The sequence below is a fragment of the Myotis nattereri genome, assembly GCF_964212035.1.
Source record: "Myotis nattereri genome assembly, chromosome: 14".
Classification (NCBI taxonomy): domain Eukaryota; kingdom Metazoa; phylum Chordata; class Mammalia; order Chiroptera; family Vespertilionidae; genus Myotis; species Myotis nattereri.
In genome coordinates this window covers 39091605-39112190 of record NC_138089.1, presented here as the reverse complement: position 1 = coordinate 39112190, position 20586 = coordinate 39091605, and the positions used below count along the sequence as shown (strand labels likewise).

Sequence of the window (20586 nt, the reverse complement as noted above, 5' to 3'; positions counted from 1 at the left end):
AGCTCTGTGATGAGAATGCTTTCTCAGAACTGAATGATGGATGTGTACGCATTGACATGGTCCAGACGTGCGGGGCCACAGTGAGGCTGTGAGCACTGCCTCAGAAACTTCATCTAACGATGATGGTCTGCACCGAGTTCCCTCCATTTCAAGGGAGTTCTGTGTCACCCTATGTTTTCATCGAACATGCAGTAATATCTTCAAATGTCAGGTATGGCTCAAGGCTGTTATTATAGCTGATAGAACAAATATAGAGAGAAGCCTCTCGTTAAAAGTTATATAAAGGCATTTGTTCAGATTGTCCTTCAATTACAGAGGCAATAAAATTGGCAGGTTGGCAGCGTTTCCTTGTGAATCTGGAACCCAAAACTGAAAGAGTATTTGTTTTAATTCTAATTTTATTACCGCCACAGAATTGAACTATTTGAATTCAAAGATTTAGAGGCAGGAATTAAAAATAAGTGTTTTATGAAATCTAAACTTTTACTGACAACTTCAGAAGACTTTCTTTGTGTGTTCATTTTTCTGTTGCTATAGTTACTCCCCTTCTTGTCATCCTGACAGTTGAAAGCCATTGACAGTGCGGTATAACCCCCATGGCTGAGCTCGGGCTATTTTTAGATTTGCCATACTTCACACGTAATTGCACGTGGGCAAGCAGCCTGCACTTCTCTGATCTGTGAGCAGCTGGGCTGAGCGGCCAGCTGTTTACAGGGAGTCTGAGCCGCTCACCCTGCTGGCCTCTCATGCCCACACCTGCCTGCTCCCAGTGGAGGTGTTTCCATCGTTTGATATGTAGACACTGGGTTCCAGCAGTTTGGCCCTCTCATTGGTTGTTCATCTAAACCAGGGGTCCTCAAACTTTTTAAACAGGGGGCCAGTTCACTGTCCCTCAGACCGTTGGAGGGCCGGACTATAGTTTAAAAAAAAACTATGAACAAATTCCTGTGCACACAGCGGCGGCAAAAACACCCGGCGGGCCGGATAAATGTTTTTGCCGGGCCGCATGTGGCCCGCGGGCCGTAGTTTGAGGACCCCTGATCTAAACAATGGGAGGGTTAAATGCGATGAATTCAGAGAAATTAGGTTTCCTGTGCTCTTGTTGAGAGCCCTGGAATAGGACCTTAGACCAGTAAAGATGCAGGAGCCCTAAAAGCCATCTCAGCTCCTCTTCATTCCCCAGACGAGGAAACCAAGGCAGGGAAGGATGAGTGGCATGCAGCCAGCTGGCACCAGGGGTCCAGACCCGAATCCCGCCCCTGGCTTCTCGTGCACTGATGCTTCTACCGAGGCCACATTTGAATCAGTCGCTGGATTTCAGACCTCCTGCTGTTTTCTTGCACATGCCATTACTGATTTTACACTTGTCATAATATTTATGCAAGAATTAGCTGTAAGAGGCCAGTTTTGAAAATTAGTTTATTTGCCTCTGCAAGAACTTTATAAATCTGATTTTCTAATGTTTATAAAAACCACTTTCAATGGGTGTCTTTGAAAATGTTCAATAGGGCAATTAACTAATGACATTTGAAGAACAGAGAGAAGATGTGATCACCAGACAGCTCTCTCCCTGTCAGCCACGCTGTGATAAAAGCTTTCCACAACGATTTTAAGAACTTGAAGTCCTGTGTATGATTGTGCGGTACTGCATTTCCTCCAAAGAAGGAAGTAGCCACTTTGCCAAGGATCCTGTGAGGGATGCAGATTCTGACTCAGAGGGTCTGATGTGGGGCCCAAAGTTCTGCCTTTCTAACAGCCCGAGGTGACCTGATGTCACCAGCCTCTGACAGAGTAGAAGCAGCAAGGAGCAAAAGGGCTTAGAATGATTTGGGCTCAATTTGATGATGTGTTCCTAACCCCACACTTCAGGCACATGTGCAGCTTAAAGTCTGTGGGCAGAGGGCTCACAGCCTCCCTGACAATGGTTGTAGCCTTCAGCCATCGGAAATTCAGTTCTTTTTTCAGCCTTTCTGAATTTGTTCTATTCTAGGTGAAGTCCCCTCCCCTGCTCCCGGTTTTATCATCAGAAAACTTAGAACTGTTGGTCAACATCTTCCTTGTGCCCACCCTGTGCCTACTTAGAAAAACTTAGCAAACCAAGCACTGTCATCTCCCTTTCCAGGCTAAGGCACCACAACTCTGACCACATGACCTCAGTGCAGACTGTCCTTTTGTCATTTTATTTTCATTTTCTGGCTCTCATTTCCCCACAGGCTTTTCCCCAGGAAGAACCCAGGTTTTCCATCTTTCTAAACTGTCTGACCACATGGCCTGTTTTCACCGCTCCTTACTAGGCTGCCTCCCCATCTCCTCCAGTCCCTGTCCTCTCCAATTAATGACTCAATAAACAAAAGATGCGTCCACCCTATCTTTGTGGAAACAGGCTTGCTGTCAATTGCTTGAAAGCTCAAGGACTTCTGTGGCCACTCCAAGCATCTCAGACTGAGCTTCACATCTTGTGAGTCTGCGGAGGAGAAGCCAAGATAAAAAGGCTGATGTTCACTGCCGAGGGCCATTTCTAGCTCCCAGTTGAGGAGTGGCACTTCACTTTCACTAGATCCTTATATCAGCAAAACACCTATGGCCTGAAATTCACAAAAATATATCCATCTTAAACCTAATTCAAAGGTCTCACTTGACTAAATGATGTAATTGTACAACTTATCCAAACTGCTCTCCTATCCCATTGCTCCCAAGTGAAGGGGAATGATGGCAAAACCCCAGGATTTTCCTATTTGTAAGACTCTCACTATGTTTCTTCTTTGTTTTATAAGTACATATTCTGGCAAAGGCATCTAACTGTTATTGGAGCTTAGAGCCTTTTAAGTTTAAAAAATATATGTAAAGTCTCTTCTTCTGGTTGACCCTAAGGTGCCAGCCATGTCCTAAATGTGATAGATTTTTTGCCTGTGAGGAGTCATACTTCTGTCCCTCTGGCTGGCAGGATGGTGAACCCTGCGAGAGGTATACACCTTGAAGATTGCGAGCTCTGTGCTAAGCACACTCAGTTTACTTAAGAGAACTGTTTGTAGCCTGAAGACTATTCTTAAGTGTAGTGCACACATGCTAGTCGCCCCTGGATCCCCCCAGGTGATGCTTCTTTCCCGGTGCCGAGCTGTCCCGGTGCCGAGCTGTCCCGGTGCCGAGTTTAGGATTTTCAGCCATTCTGGCAGCTGGATACAAAATAGGACCCTTGATTAGATGTTCTGTGTAATCTGCTTTTTGCTTTTTAAGAAAAAACTGAGCATGAAGTGCCTGACTCAGTACTCGGCTCTTAATAGACCACTAATGAATGTTGTTTCCCTTCACCTCCCCCTCCCACTTCTCAGTCCAGCATCTGGTTGATGATGTTAGTGTCACTGAATTCTTTATCTGAGAAATATCTCACCTACATCTGTTTCTCAGGAGATAAAAATCAGCCCTGATGCTGCTGGGAAGGCCTCCCATTGGCCAGTCAGCCAATACTTACTAAGTATCTGCTCTCTGATGTAAAAATAGGTTCTAGGAGGAGGGGGTAGGGTGAAGAGGAAGAGGTGATCTAAAATTGAGCTAAGTGTTTAGAAGAGGTGAGTAAAACTTCAAAGTAGGGAGAGAGAGCGAAAGAGAATATACCTCATCGGAAATACTGAAAGTGACACGTATCTTCACAGGAAGCAAACCAAGGTCCTGCCGGAGCACTGGTCAGTGACCTCGGAAACACTGGCAGGGACTCTGAAGTGATAGAGATACAGTGAGCAGAGCACCACATTGGGACCCAGATGACCCTGGGTCCAGGATTTGCCCTGTAGAACTGTGCAGCTTCAGGAAACTTCAGTCTTTGAGCCTCATCTGTGAATTATAGTTCTAAGAGTAAAAGATGAGAGTCCAGCAATAGGTGCTTTCAGAGGGAAGACTATTAATAAGGAAGCTGATGCTTGGATATAGTTTTAAGGTGGACTTTGAAAACAAGGAGGGGTGTGGTGTTAGGAGAAGAGGAAGGCCTTCTAGAAGGGGAATGGCATTTGCAGGGACACAGAGGTGTACACCTTGTGTTAAAAGGTGAACTTGATGCCTACAGTTTTCTCCTAAGCCTGCCTTCTCCCAAGCTCTGGACACCTGTGGACACACTCTGTGAACAGAAATCCCAACGGCCCAGCCAAAGTCAGTAGTGACAAATGACAGGTCTGCCCCCTACTCCTTGTCTAATGGCCTCTGCAACCACTACCACCCTGGGCATGCATGTGGCCCTCAGTCAGCCACATGTGAGCCCTCTGTTTGTACCAGCCTGCAAATTTCTTGTTTAGTCTGGGACAGTCCTTATGTGAGGTTATCAGAGGTCAGGATAATTAAATCTCTACCAGAGATGAGAGAGCATCAGAGAGCAGAATCCACTTTCTGAGTATTTGAGATATTGGAGAAGGAAAAGAAAAACACATACTAAGCAGTAATAGTAATAGTGAGGCAGTAGATTACTGGTAGAAGGGGGCCACTTTGATTATCTTGTCTGATTCTCCTAAACAACCCTCTGAGATAGGCACTGCACATCCTACGGCACACACATCACAGCACAAAGTCGTCAGAGCCCGAGCTGATGGATGCAGTGCCCGTGCCCCTGAGGTCTGGTGGAAATGGCCGGGCAGTCTGCTTTGCATATAGGTGACTTCCTGTGTCTGGCTGACCTCATTTGGGTCAGCCCCACCACCAAATAAAGGGCACTAACATCCCAAGACAATCACATCAGTGTCAAGACCCCATCCTGTTCCTCTTCAGGCCTCGGGCCCTCCATCATTGCCGTCACGCCATTGTGGAAGGAGGGCCGGGATCCTGGTGACCGGGAGTGGAATCCGAGCTCCACCACTTCCAGTGGTGAGACCTCAGGTGACAGACCTGGCGTTTCTGAGCCGGGCTGCCTTTTCCAGTCTGGGATGGTGGCACTAATCTAGAGTGGTTGTTGGGATACTCAGATGACATAATGTGTTTGTGTGGAAATGAAAGCTACTGCAGTGGGCTAGGTGCTATGCTCCTGTGTGTACTCTTCCCAGTCATCCTCTGAGGGAGGTTCTGTTATTATCCATCAGGCACCACAAGGAGGTTAAATAACTTGCCCAATTCCACCTCCACTATAATAGATGATAGTTCTGTTTTTGTTACCTTTCCACTACCCCTCATAATGAATACAGGCTTATGTTAACTTTCTGTGCCAGCCATTCCAATAAAAAATGGAAACACTTTTATTCTAGCATGGAAGAAAATAAGGTTTTTAAGAAAGTGGAAAAGTAGCCGGTGTGCCATTTCCACTACCCTTAGTTAGAGGTCTAGTCTTGCAATGTCAACATTTCATCAAAAAGAGTAGAATCACCGTAGGATCATGTCAATGAGACTTTTGTGTAATTTCCACAGAAGTGGTTAGTCAAGTGAGGTTTTTCCCTTCAGTTTCAATGTGCCCACATTTAAATATAAGGGGGGGTCCCCCTCAGCCCAGCCTGCACCCTCTCATAGTCCAGGACTCCTCAGGGGATGTCCGCCTGCTGGCTTTGGCCTGCTCACCCTGTGGGAGCACACTGACCACCAGGGAGCAGCTCCTGCATTGAGCATCTGCCACCTGGTGGTCAGTGTGTCATAGCAACTGGTCATTCCGCTGTTCAGTTGATTTGCATATTAGCCTTTTATTATAGACTAGAGGCCCGGAGCACAAAAATTTGTGCACTCGGGGGGGAAGGGGGGGTCCCTCAGCCCAGCCTGTGCCCTCTCGCAGTCTGGGACCCCTTGGGAGATAGCGACCTGCTGGCTTAGGCCTGCTCCCAGGTGACAGAGGGCAGGCCCAATCCCTAGGTGCAGTCCCTGGTCGGGTTCAGAGCAGGGCCGATTGGGGAGTTGGGGCGCCGCCCCGTCATGCACAGAGCAGGGCGATCAGGAGGTTGCGATGCCACCCTCAGTCATGCTCAGGGTAGGGCTGATTGGAGGGTTGGGGCACCGCCCCCTGTCACACTTAAGGCAGGGTCGATGGGGAGGTTGCAGCGCCACCCCCTGTCATGCACAGAGCCGCAGGGCAATCGGGGTTTGGGCGCTGCCCCCTGTCACGCTGATCCCGGTGCCAGGAGGCCTCGCGGCTCGGCTGATCCCGGTGCTGGGAGGCATATTACCCTTTTACTATATAGGATAGAGGCCTGGTGCACATATGGGGGCCAGCTGGTTTGCCCTGAGGGGTGTCTTGGATCAGGGTGGGGGTCCCCACTGGGGTGCCTGGCCAGCCTGGGTGAGGGGATGATGGCTGTTTGCAGCTGGTCACACACCCTTCAGGGTGGAGGTCCCCACTGGGGTGCCTGGCCAGCCTGGATGAGGGGATGATGGCTATTTGCAGCTGGTCACACACCCTTCAGGGTGGGGGTCCCCACAGGGGTGCCTGGCCAGTCTGGGTGAGGGGCTGAGGGCTGTTTTCAGGCTGACGGGTGACTGAAGCTCCCAACTGCTCCTTTTTTTCTTTTTTTTTTTATTCTGGGCCAGCTTTAGCTCTGGCTCCAGCTCTGAGGCCTCTGCTGCTGAAAGCAGGTATCTGGTTTGTTTGGGTTCTATACTCGAAACAATGTATAACTCCAGCTCTAAGATCCCAGCTGCTGAAAGCAGGTTTCTGGGGTTTTGTTTAGCTTCTGTATTTGTTACAATGTTTCAAACTGTAAGCTCAGAGGCCGGCAAGGCAGGCGGGGAACGTTGGAGTCATCCGTCACTGAAGCAAGCAAGCCTCATGTTAGCTTCCAGCTGTCTGGCTGCCAGCCGCCATCTTGGCTGGCAGTTAATTTGCATATCTCCCTGATTAGCCAATGGGAAGGGTAGCGGTCGTACGCTAATTACCATGTTTCTCTTTTATTAGATAGGATTTGAGGCCCAGTGCACAAAAATTTGTGCACTCGGGGGTAGGCGGGTCCCTTAGCCCAGCCTGTGCCCTCTCGCAGTCTGGGACCCCTTGGGGGTGACAACTTGCTGGCTTAGGCCTGCTCCCCAGGGGATTGGGCCTAAGATGGCAATCAGACATCCCTCTGGCAGCCCGGCCGCCCTTGGGGGATGCCCGCTTGCCAGCAGGGAGCAGACCTAAGCTGCAGTCAAACATCCTTAGCGCTGCTGAGGAGGCAGGAGAGGCTCCCACCACCACCACTGTACTAGCAGCCATCAGCCTGGCTTGTGGCTGAGCAGAGCTCCCCATGTGGGAGCGCCCTGACCACCAGAGGGCAGCTCCTGCATTGAGCGTCTGCCCCCTGGTGGTCAGTGTGTGTCATAGTGACCAGTCATTCCCAGTCTTTCTGCTGTTAGGATCAGTTTGCATATTACCCTTTTACTATATAGGATCGGGGCCTGGTGCACGGGTGGGGGCTGGCTGGTTTGCCCGGAAGAGTGTCCCGGATCAGGGTGGGGGTCCCGCTTGGGTGCCTGGCCAGCCTCAGTGAGGGGATGATGGCTGTTTGCAGCTGGTCGCACCCCCTTCAGAGTGGGGGTCCCAACTGGGGTGCCTGGCCAGCCTAGATGAGGGGCTGATGGCTGTTTGCAGCTGGTCACACCCCCTTCAGAGAGGGGGTCCCCACTGGGGTGCCTGGCCAGTCTGGGTGAGGGGCTGAGGGCCCTTTTCAGGCTGGCGGGTGACTGAAGCTCCCAGCCTCTCCTTTTTTTCTTTCTTTCTTTCTTTTATTTTGGGATTTATTTACCTTCTATGGCTGTCACTGGAGCTGAGAGCCGGCTTTAGCTCTAAGGCTGGCTCCAGCTTGAGGCCTTGGCTGCTGAAAGCAGGAATCTAGGGTTTGTTTAGGTTCTATAATTGCAACATTATTTTGGTCCTGCTCGCTCCAGCTCTGACGGCTGAAAGCGGATATCTGGGGTTTGTTTAGCTTCTATAATTGCAACATTGTTTCTTAGAGTGCAGCTCAGAGGCCGGCAAGGCACACGGGGAACCTTGGCTTCCTCCTCACTGGAGCAAGCAAGCCTCCTGTTCGCTTCAGTTGCCTGGCTGCCAGCCGCCATCTTGGTTGGCAGTTAATTTGCATATCACCCTGATTAGCCAATGGGAAGTGTGTCAGAGGTACGGTTAATTACCATGTTTGTCTATTATTAGATAGGAGGATAGCACTTAACTAGAATGAGACTATAAAGAAGGTAATCTTCCTGCTACACAGAAGTAAAATGAAAGAGCCTTTACATCACAATTTATTCTACTTTTTCTTATAAAGAAAAATGTGCATTACATTGGAAATTTAAACATTTCAGATTTCTGCCTGTAATAGTTTAAAGCATGAAAAGACATCATTATGTTCTATTTTTACATGAGCTGCAACTTACTTAAAGCAGATTTGTTGCTGAGAGGTTATATATTGATGGAATGTTCATAAATGCTACCTTAAATCACTATGTAGTGGAACTGGTTAGGCAAAGTATTTACGTGAACAGTACTTAGTAAAATGAAAATTCTTGCAATCAAAATGTTCAGCCTCTGAAGATGCCCTTTTGTTTTCATTTGGATTTCTATACCCTGGGTTTCTTGAAGAGAGACTAGTCAGCTTAGTTGATTATAGCAGAGGTTTTTTCCCCTTAAAATTAAGTGAACATTTTATGTGTATGTGGTTTTTTTCAGGGAGACAGCCCTGGTTTTCATGAGATTCTAAAAGGTGAGCTTTGACCCCATCCAAAAAAATAAGGCCTAAGATTGCTGGGTGAGGGTACATGGCTGATGACCCCAGGCTCTGGACTCTCCTCCTGCCCCAGTCGTGCCCTTGGCCAGCCACGCTGTGCATGGCAGAGCCAGCCTGGACCTGAGTCACATTCTGTCTGCAGGAGAGGACTGGTGGGGCCACCTCGAACTCCTTGCATCAGAGGAAGTGGGTGATGTTCTCCTGTGTAACAGGCGGTTTGGCTGCTGTCTGTGTCCAATAGTGTTCCACCAAATCTGGGTCCACCTGGAACCTATGAGTGGGACCCTGTTTGGAAGCAGAATCTTGTAGAGGTAATCCAATTGAGATGAGGTCATACTGGGTAGGCCCTAAGCCAATGACTGGTGTCCTTATGAAAAGAGGGAAATTTGGGCACAGACACAGGGAGGATGCATGTGGATGAAGACAAAGCCACAGAGCAGCAAGGTTGTGGAACCTCCCAAGCTGAAGGGCCCACGAAGAATGCTTCCCTACCAACACCTTGACTTTGGACTTACAGCCTCCACAAATAAACCTGTGAATAGATTTTTGTTTTAAACCTTTCAGTTTGTAGTACTTGAAACTAACATAGTTGCTAATAACAGATTTTTTTTTAAAGTAAAATAAAATTAGTAGGTTATTGCTTTCTAAAATAAAAGAAGCCCAGAGGTAGGCAGTCTGAGCAGGTATAACAGCTCCAAGATTTACCCAGCCCTAGGCTCCTATGGCTTTATGCCCACAGTTCTGAGGCTGCGATCCTCCTCTGCATGTTTGCAAGGTGGCCCATGGTGCCCCTGCCAGCACTTCAGCAACAAAAGTGAGGAGTGTACAGGCCCCAAAGGTGCAAACCGAGTCAGTCCCCCATGAGGACTGGTCAGGTAGCTCCGGCAAGGGTCTTATCTCACACCTCATTGGCCAGAGCTGTGTCACATGACCAACTTTGACGGAAAGGGCAAGTGTGTGCAGCACTGCCCTAAATAAAATCTGGGACATGTTGGTGACAAAGGGGTGGAGATGGAGTCAGGGTAGCCCACCAGCAGCTCTGCCACCTCCATAGACCCCAAGGACAGGGCAGCAGTGAGGATCTGGGCTTGTTGGCTGCTCATGCTCTTATCCAGAGAGAGCACATGGGGAGTGGCCTTCAGAACATGGAGCTTTATTCCTGCGTAGGCCTGTAGTGAAAGACGGCCCCGTTCCATTTCCCAGCACACTCAGCCCTTCTGCCTTCCCCACCTTCCAGTCTTCTTCTTTGAGCATCACCACGCATCTCTTGGCAGGCTCGCAGCAACACAGGGCATCCAAGAGAGGAGGGCTGGGGCAGCTTGGCTCAAGGAACTTTTAGGCAACATGGCCAGTATGGTGTTGTAAGATCTCAGGTAGACACTGATACTTCTGTCGTGGGATGGTAAATCTATACTCTCAATGCAGGGGTGTGCAATCTTGTTCTGAAGTTCCCTTCCAAGGCTTAAACTTGCCAATTAAAGACAGCTCCCTTTCTTACGGGTTAACCGTGCCCAGTGTTTCTCCACTCCGTCTCTTCTCCTCGCCAGATGGTGTCAATGTCAAGTTTCGGGGATGGCTCGCATGTGTCTGGTGTTTGAGGAAGGCCTCTGAGTGCTCTGGGTCCTGCTGGCCTCTAAGGAGAGCTCAGTTCCCATATATTTCTGGGCCTTTGTCCCCACTGGAGCTGCTGACTGCCCTATTGGCCTGTCGCCTATGACCCTAAGTGCCACTGCTTTGGGGGTGGGAGCCAGGCATTTTGGCCAAATGCTTTGGCTTCCACAGCTGACTATCCAAGTGGCAGGCAGGAGACATCACACTTGTTTTGTTTTTATTTTTGTTTGTCATATTTCCTCTTTTCCTGCTTCCCTCCCCCAATTTGCTAAGTCTGGCCTCCAGAGGCCTCCCCTCCATTAGTTCCTTGGACCCAGGAAGCCCCGTGCTTCCTACAGAGGTGATGGTATTCCTGCATCCGTTGGTGGAGCTTCCTCTCGGGGTCTGGGAGCTGGGAAATCTGTCCCACCTTCAGCTCAGTGGGGCAGAACCCACTGTTACCCTTGGCCTCAGACCTCTGCTTTAAACACCAGAGCAGCCATAAAAACAAAAGTAACCTTTGCAGTCCTCTCAAAGGCCCACAGAACTGTTACTTGTTAATTTTCTGCAGTTGGTTGTCATTAATGTCTTGTTGAGTGCGTTTTGTGTGTGTTGTGTGTGTTTTTTTATTGAGAGAGAACAAATTGTTACAGGCTTTTAAGGAAACCAAAAACATTTGCTCTCTAATTATATCTATTATTCCATTCCCATTCATCATGCTTTCTTGTTTTGGAGCAGGCCTTTCATTACAAAGTACAGTCAGTCACGTTTTCTGAATAAAGAAAAGCTTCTGATTTTCTGCTAAAGGGTGTGAGAGGGCTTGTCAGCATGGTTCAGACTTATTCTTATTGAAGATTCTAATAAATTGTCAGCCTGGACTCCTGTTGATATGAGTCCTTGCCTTGACCCTTACTGGAAATGCTTTGGGGAAATAGTTAGAATAGCAGTGTTTTGAAATGCAAGTTCCAGGAGTGTTTCTGCATGTTTGTTCATTCAGTCAGTCAGTCAGTAAATACTCATTGTGTACTTGAACACACCAGGCATTATTCTAAAGGCCGGGAGTTTATGTTCTATTGAGGGAGATAGACAACAAATAAACCAGCAAAAGCACGTGATAATGTCAGATGGCGACAAGTGCTTACTATCAGTATAGTCGAAGAGATGACTCCGTAGAGAGCCCAGGGTGGCCTGGGCTACTTTAGTTGGATGGGCAGGAAGACTGCTCTGAGGAGGCAATGCTGGAGCAGAGAACGGAGCCAGGAGGAGAGGCCAGTCTGCATGGATTTGGGGACAGGGCCTCCAGGCCAGGGAGCAGGGTGCTGGCTCTGCCTCTCCCACTGGCAGGCAGAGAGCAAGCCAGGAGTGATACACAGCTCCCTTGACTGTCAGCGGCACTCATGGAATTAAGGAGGCCAGGGGAGACGATGGGGCAGCTTCAGAGCGAGTGGCTAAGAATGTGGCATATAAGATCTTCTGAACAGGGCATGTTTTAAGGCCACAAAAACTAGGAGAGCCGTTTGGCAGAACATCCTTGGTGGAAATCGTTGCTGCGAAATTTGGCAAAAAAATTCTCAAGCTTGTCTGAAGTTAGAGTATGGCAGTAGATAAGTTACACTGAGAACATTAGTTATAAAATACCGTTCTTCTATTTTCAGTAAATATTCAAGATATGATATTACAAGAAAATTTGGAAAAAGAAGATCAAATTCTGGTTTCGCTGGCAGGATTGAAACAGGTATGCCCACAGATCTGACTTTGTGTCCCAGGGCCTCCGTTTTTATTTCTGTTGGGGAGGGCACCCTCGGGCATGGCGTGCCATGACATTAAAGCTGCGTCTCCCCACCCCAGCCCCCCCTGCCCCCCAGACAGAGCCCCTCCTGGGTCTCCACCTCCTGTGCCTCTCGCTCCTCCTGGAGATCCTGTCTGACTAGCCTGAAGCCCAAACTGACTTTCCATTTCCCATCCCTGCCCCTTCCTCGCCAGAGCTGTGTCGTGTGGTCCAGCATCCCGTTCAGTCACATCCATAAATACCAGTGTCCTTGGAGCACAAGTCTTACTCCCTACAGCAGGCCTCAGACCCCCAAGGGCTACAGTTCAATGGCCCTTAGGACCCTTTCAGGGCTACAGGGAATGTAAATGTCAACGAAAACTGTGCTGCTCCCAAATGTCAGCTGGAGTGGATGGAGCCCGTGAGGAGCCGAGGGCTGTTCAGTGGGGCTGAGTGTGCAGGCAACTGGTGCTTCCTGCCTCGAGTTAACCACCGAGGAGGTGACACCCATGCCTGCCCTTGTGAGGACCTGGCCATTGAGACTCTTCCATTTTCCTTGGTCATTAAGAAGTCAATGGCTGTGATAGAGTTGGATTTTTCTCTGCTACTTCTTTCGGATGGTAATACATTGATATCCGTATGATAAAAAATTGTCAATGACAAGTCTGGTTTCAGTGTATCAGAGATTTAGCTAGCATTTAAAAACAAACTAATTTATCTTTCTCATTTATTTTCTTCTTCTTTGAAAATAGATCAAAGACATTCTCAAAGGTTCCCTGCGTTTCAACCAGAGCCAGCTGGAAGCCGAGGAGAATGAGCAGATCACCATCTCAGACGACCACTACAGCGGTCAGGGCCAAGGCCAGGGCCAGAGTGGCCAGCTGCCCGGGGCCACCAAGCAGGTATAGAGCTCTGACAAATGGTGTCACATTGCGGGGGCACAGTCACATAAGTTCTTCAAAGTTACGAATCATAAAATCCCTACTGAAGTCCCTTTAGATCACCATGTGCGAAGTTCACCTGTGCAATACCACAAGTGGCCTGGGCCCAGGTTGCTGTATACAACCTTGCAGGCTGTACACTCTGGTGCCCTGGGGCGGTGCCAGTCACAGTGATAGCAGTTAGGCTAGTGCCTCCCGGAGCTGTGCAGTGCACCCCACACACCTTTACGCAGCAGCCTTGGCCTGACCGCCTGCCGGTCCCATGGTGTGGGGCTGGAACGCCAGGTCTCTGCCTCAGTCGTTGGCCAGTTGTCTCCAGCTGATGCCTCCATCCCTGTAGCACAGGACATGCTGCCCATGCCTTCCTAATGCTGTCCTGGTGTGTTTCCCTCGGCAGAACCCTTTTTGCCTTCATGGAGAAGGACTTTGCATTAATGTCCATCCTCTGAGGCAGAGAGGTCAGCAAACTTTTTCTGTAAAGAGCCAGATAGTAAGTATTGCAGGCCACACAGGGTCTCTGTCATATGTTTGGTTTTGTAGTCGGTGTGTTTGTTTGTTTCTACAACCTTTTAAAAATGTGTAAGCCATTCACAGCTGGAGCTGTGCAAAAACAGGTTGCAGGTGGGATTTGGCCTGTAGGCTGTAACGTGTCTACATTGTGTATAAGCTATTCTAACAGAAAGTCACAGAATTTTCCAGTTAGAAGAGATCTAAGAGATTCCTCATGCACTTAGTACTGCCTGCTTGTTTTACCAGAGAGAAAAAGAGGCCTAAGAGGCCCATGGCTCACCAGACATTATGTTTGCAGAACTTGTCCCAGTGCAGTAAGCTTCCTACTCCGCCCTGCCGCCTCACTGTCCTCATCTGACAGGACTGAAAATCCCTAATAATATTCTTTTCAAATGGCTTACAAAGCTCAGCTTGAAAAATGAACATTAGCAAAATCTCATCTAAGTCACTTTCTCAAAAACTAGCATCCAGATGCTTGTAAATTATTTATTTTTTATGATTTTAAAAAAGCAAAATGATACATTAGAACAGGAGTTCTTTAGTTTTAAGACTACTCTTCAAGATGAGAGAACCCTGTGTGGTTAATTTCACCAGCTCTAAGGGAAGTTTTCATGGAGCATTTTGAGTCTGCATTGTAGCCACATGAATACATTAAAGTTGCAAGTTTAACTTGATTAATTTGTCCTAATTCTCTTTCCCTGCACAGATGTTTAATTTTTCAATAATTATTTATTCAAATTTTGTTGAGCCCCAACCAATTTTAATTGGCCCTTTTATTAAAAAACTTAGTGTGGTTCTTTTAGTTGAATGTGTAAAAATGCTACAGAAAAAGACCTTTCAAACGCAGTCATGAATTTGCTAAATCGAGAACTTCATTATACTTTGTAGTTGTCATTCCTGGTTTTCATATTTGTAAGAACCTACCTGTTCCCAGCACAAGTTTTCAGTTTAAAGTGCAGGACAATGGTCATACAAACAAAGTGTCCCCACATGGGAGCTAGGAGGTCAAGGTTCAGGTCCATGCGCACCCGTGTGGGAGGACAAGCCCCACTCAGACATCCCTCCTAGCGACACAGCCCTGAGCAGGCGCACCTTGAGCAGAGGGACAGTATTGGGATGAAAGGACAGTCTTTCTCTACCAACTGCCCTAGTGCCATACGTGATCACATTGCATCTACCAGAGTGCCATCTGCTGTGCTCTCTTGCGTTTTTAAAGAATTAATATGTTGATGGAATATAAACAGCTTCAAGAACCTCAAGGCCTGTTCTTTCAACACTGTAATTTTAAAGGCAAATTCTGTTTCTGTCCTCCAATTCAGTATCTTAAAGGTAGACAAATGTCAGGAGGAGCCACCTGAACCATGATTTAGCCACTCACCCTGCACCCCCACCCCATGTCACCAAGGAGAACAGGAAATTCAGACAGGGGCATGTCAGTTGGGCCCAGATTTCCCTTAGAAGCGTTGCTGGCTACCTGTCCAGGCTCTGCCCACAGCTCACAGGTGGCCTTGGCCATGCCAGTGTTGAGGCCAGAGGACCTAGGGGAGCCCTTCCAGCCAAGGGGCTCTACATCTCATTAGACTTCAGCCCCCTATACCAGTCCCTACCCACACTGTGGGGCAGTGGGCAGGCAGGTGGGAGAGCAGGTGTGGGCACCACATAAGCTCCCATCAGCACCAGGGTAGGTGCACTTTCTGCCAGGTTGGCTTTGGAACATGTTTGATTAGACTGGCTCTCCTTCCATCTCTGGTCTTAGCTCAAAACATTGACTGATGTTCATGAATGTCATCTTTAGCTAAAAAACTAAACGCTAGTCATCATTGCTTAGAAAGAAAGGAGAACAATTGCAAAGCAATCCCATCTCTATGCTTTGGGGCATATGCTTTGCACTTCCACGCCTGTTTTTCATGTTCATAGAACCTACCAGTTACCACACTGTCCCAGGGCCCCCAGGTGCTTTCCCAGGAGGCGCTGGCTGAGACCAAGTGCCCTGGGCCCTCCTAGGGCTGTCCTCAAGCAGGTGGCCATCCCTCCGGACTTGGGCTTAGTTAGGGAGCCAGTCCTGTGCGATTCACATCCCGCCACGCCATCTCACAGCTCGGTGACCACACACTGGGAATAAGACGCTGTCCTTATCCCCACTCACGGGTGAGGGGTTAAAGCTGAGGAGGGTGAGTGACTTGCATGGCAGGTGCCACGAGAAGCGGATAGGAATCTGCCTGTAGCCTGCTGGCTGCTTCCCAAGCCGCCCCTCCCAACAGCCTCCGAGCTGATCCACTGGGTTCCCCCGGGAACCAGCATCCAGCTTCAGAGGGGGAGCACCGGTGTCTTTCCAAGAAATAGCACAGGGCGAGGGGCCAGTTTCCTGTGGAGCACACCCAGCTCCTGGGCCCCACTCAGCGCTCTCGTCCCCTGGTGTCTGTCTCATCCCTGTGCTCCTGACTCTGCTCCACAGGCCTCTTCGGAAGCGCCCGTACACGCGGATGAAGGGAGCTCGGAGGACTTCATCCTGGTTTCCAAAGAGGACGGGGGAGGCAGTGCCAGGGCGCCCCTCTCCGGCCAGGCCCAGCCGCTCCGCACCCTCAGAAGCACATCTGGGAAGGGCGAGGGCCTGGCCCGCTTCCCGCTGGTGTTCTCCGATCCTCTGATGGGCCCGGCCTCGGCCTCCTCCAGCAACCCCAGCTCCAGCCCTGACGACGACAGCAGCAGCAACAGCAAGGACTCCGGCTTCACCATTGTGAGCCCCCTGGACATCTGACACAGAGCCCAGCCATCCCCCTCAGCAGCCTCAAGGCCCAGCTGAGGCCCCCCCAGCGGAGACCCCTCTGAAACCAGCGCTTCTTTCCCAGCATGCAATGTGGCATCAGAGCCACCCATCAGAACCTTCAGAGAAAAGCAAATGGCGCCGCAGAGCATACAGACTGATGGTCACCAGGATGCAGATAGGGCTTTAGGCTCTTCCCTAACCCCTCCCCACCCCCTCCCTGAGGTAGAACTGGGTTAAGGGTCCAGTTCCACACTGTTCTGTGCTCCCCAGCGATGGTGTGGCAACTCCACCTCTTATACCCAGAGGAAGAAGAGCTGGTGTCCAGTCTTCCCTCCCTCAGAGCACCCGGGAGAGAAAAGAGATAGAGAGCAAGGACACTCTCCCTGGAAAGCTGTCTCAGCCGATTTCCCTTCTCCCTTGGGCTCTCATACGACAAAGCCCGATGCACCAGAAAGGGACCGGGGTCCCGGGGCTGGAAGAAAACATTACTGACCTCTCAGTAGTTCCAGTGATCTTTAGAAACGGGGTCTGAACTTATGGCTCAGTTAGGTGTGATGAGTTTAGGTTTTTTCATTGTTAAAGGATGCGTTTCCAGGCCTCCAGCCAGATCCCTCTGGCCATCCCTGCCCTCCTCACACAATCATGCTTCACCTGCGAAAACAAGGTCACCGTGAGCAGGCCTGCCCTGGGGACTGGCTCTCCGGGCTCCTCCTCTGGCAGTGGGCGCTTTCCTGGCAACAGACATCCTTCCCATCCCGCCACCGTGACCATGATTCCTCTACACAACTGTGATGGCAGGCCCTCCCACTCCCGCTCCAGAAAATGGTGGACTCGCGAGCCAGAGGGGCTTCTAATGGCTCTGCAGTTAGTCCTTAAACTCTAGCAGGGACATCTCCTAGCACACAGCCTGCAGGGTGAATGGTACTCCAGGTTGTGAGATGCGCTGATTAGCACGGCCCAGCCTGCGTGGTCCGCTCAGCGCCTGTGGGGGTGACTCGCTGAGTAGGTTGCTGCCAGTGTCCCCTTGATACTTCCTGAGCCCCTGAGGTCCCGTGGTGAGGGGCCTTGCCGCTGTGCAGGACCTGGCTGGGAAGGTTCTAGAGGGCGGCGCTGTCCTTGCTGGGCCCGTGGAGCTGGCTGTCTCCTGGCGGCAGAGCAGGGTCGTCTGCTTCCTTTCAGCGTTTCTTCTGCCTGAGAGCCAGAGTCATGAGAGCAGTGTCACTGGCCCCACAGCGGCCACCGGACACCACCCCTGCGAGAAGCTGTGGGCTGGTTCCTACGTCAGTGTCACTGAGACCTCAGCCCTGCCAGACGCAGGTGGGTCCTCCATTCCGGGCTTCCATGTCGGTGCCACACGAGAGCCATCGGGGTCCCTCAGAGGCATTGCTTCTGTGGCCCCAACAAACTGCTCACGCCTCAGAGGAAGGAAACCCATGGGGAGGGGAGGGGCAGACATAGCCACCCTCAAACTCCCATAGGTTTATGGGGTCTTACCTTTTTTAAATGACTTGTTTTTATTCTTCATAATTGAGCATTGTTTGCATTTTTATTAGTTACAGTGCTGTTAAAGAATTTATGTTCCTTTTTATTATTTCATCAGGTACTTAGGTGTAATGACACAATTTTAAAATCCCGACTATATATTTTTTTCTTTAACAAATGTGATAATCATTGCAACCCTCTTGTGTTTTGATCATCAGCAGTTAAATTTTATATACATAAAGCTTAGATTAATTCTCATTGTCATCTACCTTTTTTATACATGCCCCTCCCTGTGTTCATGCATTCCTCTCGGATCATTGAGGAATCTGAGTGAGGTTACATGTGGACCTTACCCGTGGAGTTACAGCTTAGGGAAAGGAAGTCGTGATGGCCTTGCCTCACCTTGTGTGGCTGCCAAGGGGTCATACAGACTCCGAACTCTTCGTTATACTGGACTCTACGGAGATGGCCTCCGCTCACGGCAGTCGGTGAGAACGAATGTGACTAACAGTAAACCCAGCCTCCCCTGCATACAACTGAGCAGGATCTCGTACATCATTGGGGGGGTGGGGGTGGGGGGTGATTGTTCACCATTAACAAGAAGTAGACGACAAACAGTTACAAAATTCTGCGGCAGTTCTATTGTCTCCTAATGATAACCTGCCAGAGTGAACCCAAATTTCTTCTTTTTGTTTCTATTGTATTGTTTCTTTAAAAGCCACCCCAGGGGTCATTACAGAACAAGAGTGGATGGAGGACTTGCTCCCCGACGCGGAGTGGCTGTCCTGTGGAGCCCGCCATCCTCCTCCCGCAGATGTGCATCTGCCCCGGCCCCACACAGGGCCGGGTCCGTGGGGCGGGAGAGGCGGCCGGGTGCATTGGGGCAGCAGCTGGCAAGCCAGGCTTCCTTCCCTCAGGCCAAAACCCTTCCTCAGTATTCCTTTCTAAGCTCTTTTTATCGTGTTAAAATGAGATATAAGGTTCCTATAAACAGGATGTAAAAGTTGTCATAACAATTTTCTCACAATGGCACAGTTCATTTGATTTATGGGGACTCAGTCGTGCCATTTATATCTGTTGCTTTTTTCTCATTCATCTTTATGCTATAACTCATACTGACTCAGAAATGACTTACCCTGTTGGCAAAGTGATCCCATTCCCTATAGTTATAATAAAAGGCTAATGTGGAATGAGAACGCAGCTTGACTTGTTCCAGGCGGGGTGGGGGCGCAGGATGCTGGCCTGCCTCACCCAGTGGTGCCGTGGGTGCCCAGCAGGTGGGGCGGCGCCCACACCACCACGCAGGGCCGGGGTCCCCAGGCCTGACTCAGGGCTCACACCCAGATCCCATCCCTTTCTCTCCAGGTGAGGCAAGTTGCTTAACCTCTGGGGCCCCAGCCTCTGCACACAGCTAGCCCTAAGCCGCCTACTTCACAGGGTGTGCTGAGGGTTACACAGGGCCACTCGCTTACAGCACGCAGAACGGGCACGTGGCGAAGGGCAGTGTCATGGGTGGTGCTGGCTCCCAAAGAGCCCCGGAGGCCGCGCAGCCCCACCCTCCCGCTGACCTGGGCCCTGGAGGCCTGGCCGGGGGCCCTGCAGCAGCTCTGCTCAGCCTGCTGGTCTCAGAGGCCATGGGGGGGTAGGGGGGGCGACAGGTTCCACCTCCCCACAAGCCCTCAGCACCAAGTTTGTCCTGGGGGGCCTCACTGACACCAACTAACGGGTTTGGAAAGAGGCGGGGCGGGGGCGGGGAGCACTCCAAGCCGTGCCTGACAAACTGGGAAGGCACGGGCGGCCTGGCAGCTTCCGCAGAGCCGGGGACAGGGCTCCCTCCACAGGAGCCGTGCTCGGTCCCATCCCTAACGGGCCTCTGTCCCAGGCCCAGCCAAGGGGCCTGCCCTCCCATGGGTCACCCCCACCCCCTCCCCAAGGGACTTCCACAGGCTCTGCCATGGAAAGGCGGAGCCGGCACGTGTCCCCCATGGCTCATGCTGCTTCCCTGACCGGCGCCCACACGGCACCCCCACTGGCACAGGCCGGGAGCAGAGGCTGTACAGACAGCCTGTGTGCCTTGGGAAGACCCTCGGGCCGCCCTTCCGGAGCCTCTACCTGAGAGCCCCCCCACACACACACACACACACCCACACCCCCGCCCCAGCCCCAGAAAGCTGCTCCTGCGGGAAGCTGGCAGGAATGACACCTCCGGAGCAGCTCCCACCAGTGCTGAGCAGGCGAGTGAGGGCGCCTCCCTGCCCTGGGTCCCCTCCCCACCGGCTCCTGCTGCGCCTCCTCCCAGTCACAGCCTCGCTGGGGTCTCAGGGCTGGAACTCGCACTGACACCTCGGCCCTGGCCTGCCCTCCGCTGGGGTGACGGGTGCGGGTGGTTCGGGTGGGTCCCGAGTCCCTGCAGACGAGGCCCCTCCCTGGCCCCGATCAGCAGAGGAGGTGTCACCAGCCCCGGCTTGTTCCCAGGCCCCCGCGTGGCGGCTCCTCAGGTGACGCTGCCCACGCGGATCGTCGGTGGAGGAGCTGTGGGCGGCTGCGTTTCTCGGTAGCTGGCCTCCCAGGCAGCAACCTCAGCCTCGCAAGGATGTGCCCGGCACCGAGCCTGGGCTCTGAGAGGCCCACCTGCTGGTGAGGAGGGTGCTGGGGGCGGGGGGTGGGGGGCCGCCCAGAGAATTCGTCCAACGTTGGTTCACTTGTTCCTTCAGCAGATCGGGCGGAACCCCTCAGAGTGAGGCCACGCGGTGCAGGGGACACAGGTGCCCCTCGGTTTGCCAGGAAAGGATGGAAAGAGCCCTGAAAGGGTTTAAACTCAAAGGGGGCGCAGAGGAGGTCCTCCCTGCAGCCTGGGAGGCCCCCCGAGGCCCAGAG

General features: G+C 51.0%; 1 protein-coding gene across 1 annotated transcript in view; it reads left to right on the top strand.

Moving 5' to 3' along the window:
* The window catches only part of TBC1D5 (TBC1 domain family member 5), a 445542-nt gene extending 426637 nt beyond the window's left edge, over nt 1-18905 (top strand). Inside the window, exons 22-24 of the mRNA XM_081105933.1 lie at nt 11897-11976; nt 12762-12911; nt 15916-18905. Coding sequence (XP_080962059.1) covers nt 11897-11976; nt 12762-12911; nt 15916-16218 — 533 coding nt within the window. The 3' untranslated portion in view covers nt 16219-18905. The remainder of the gene's footprint in view (nt 1-11896; nt 11977-12761; nt 12912-15915) is intronic.
* Nucleotides 18906-20586: the final 1681 nt, after the last annotated feature.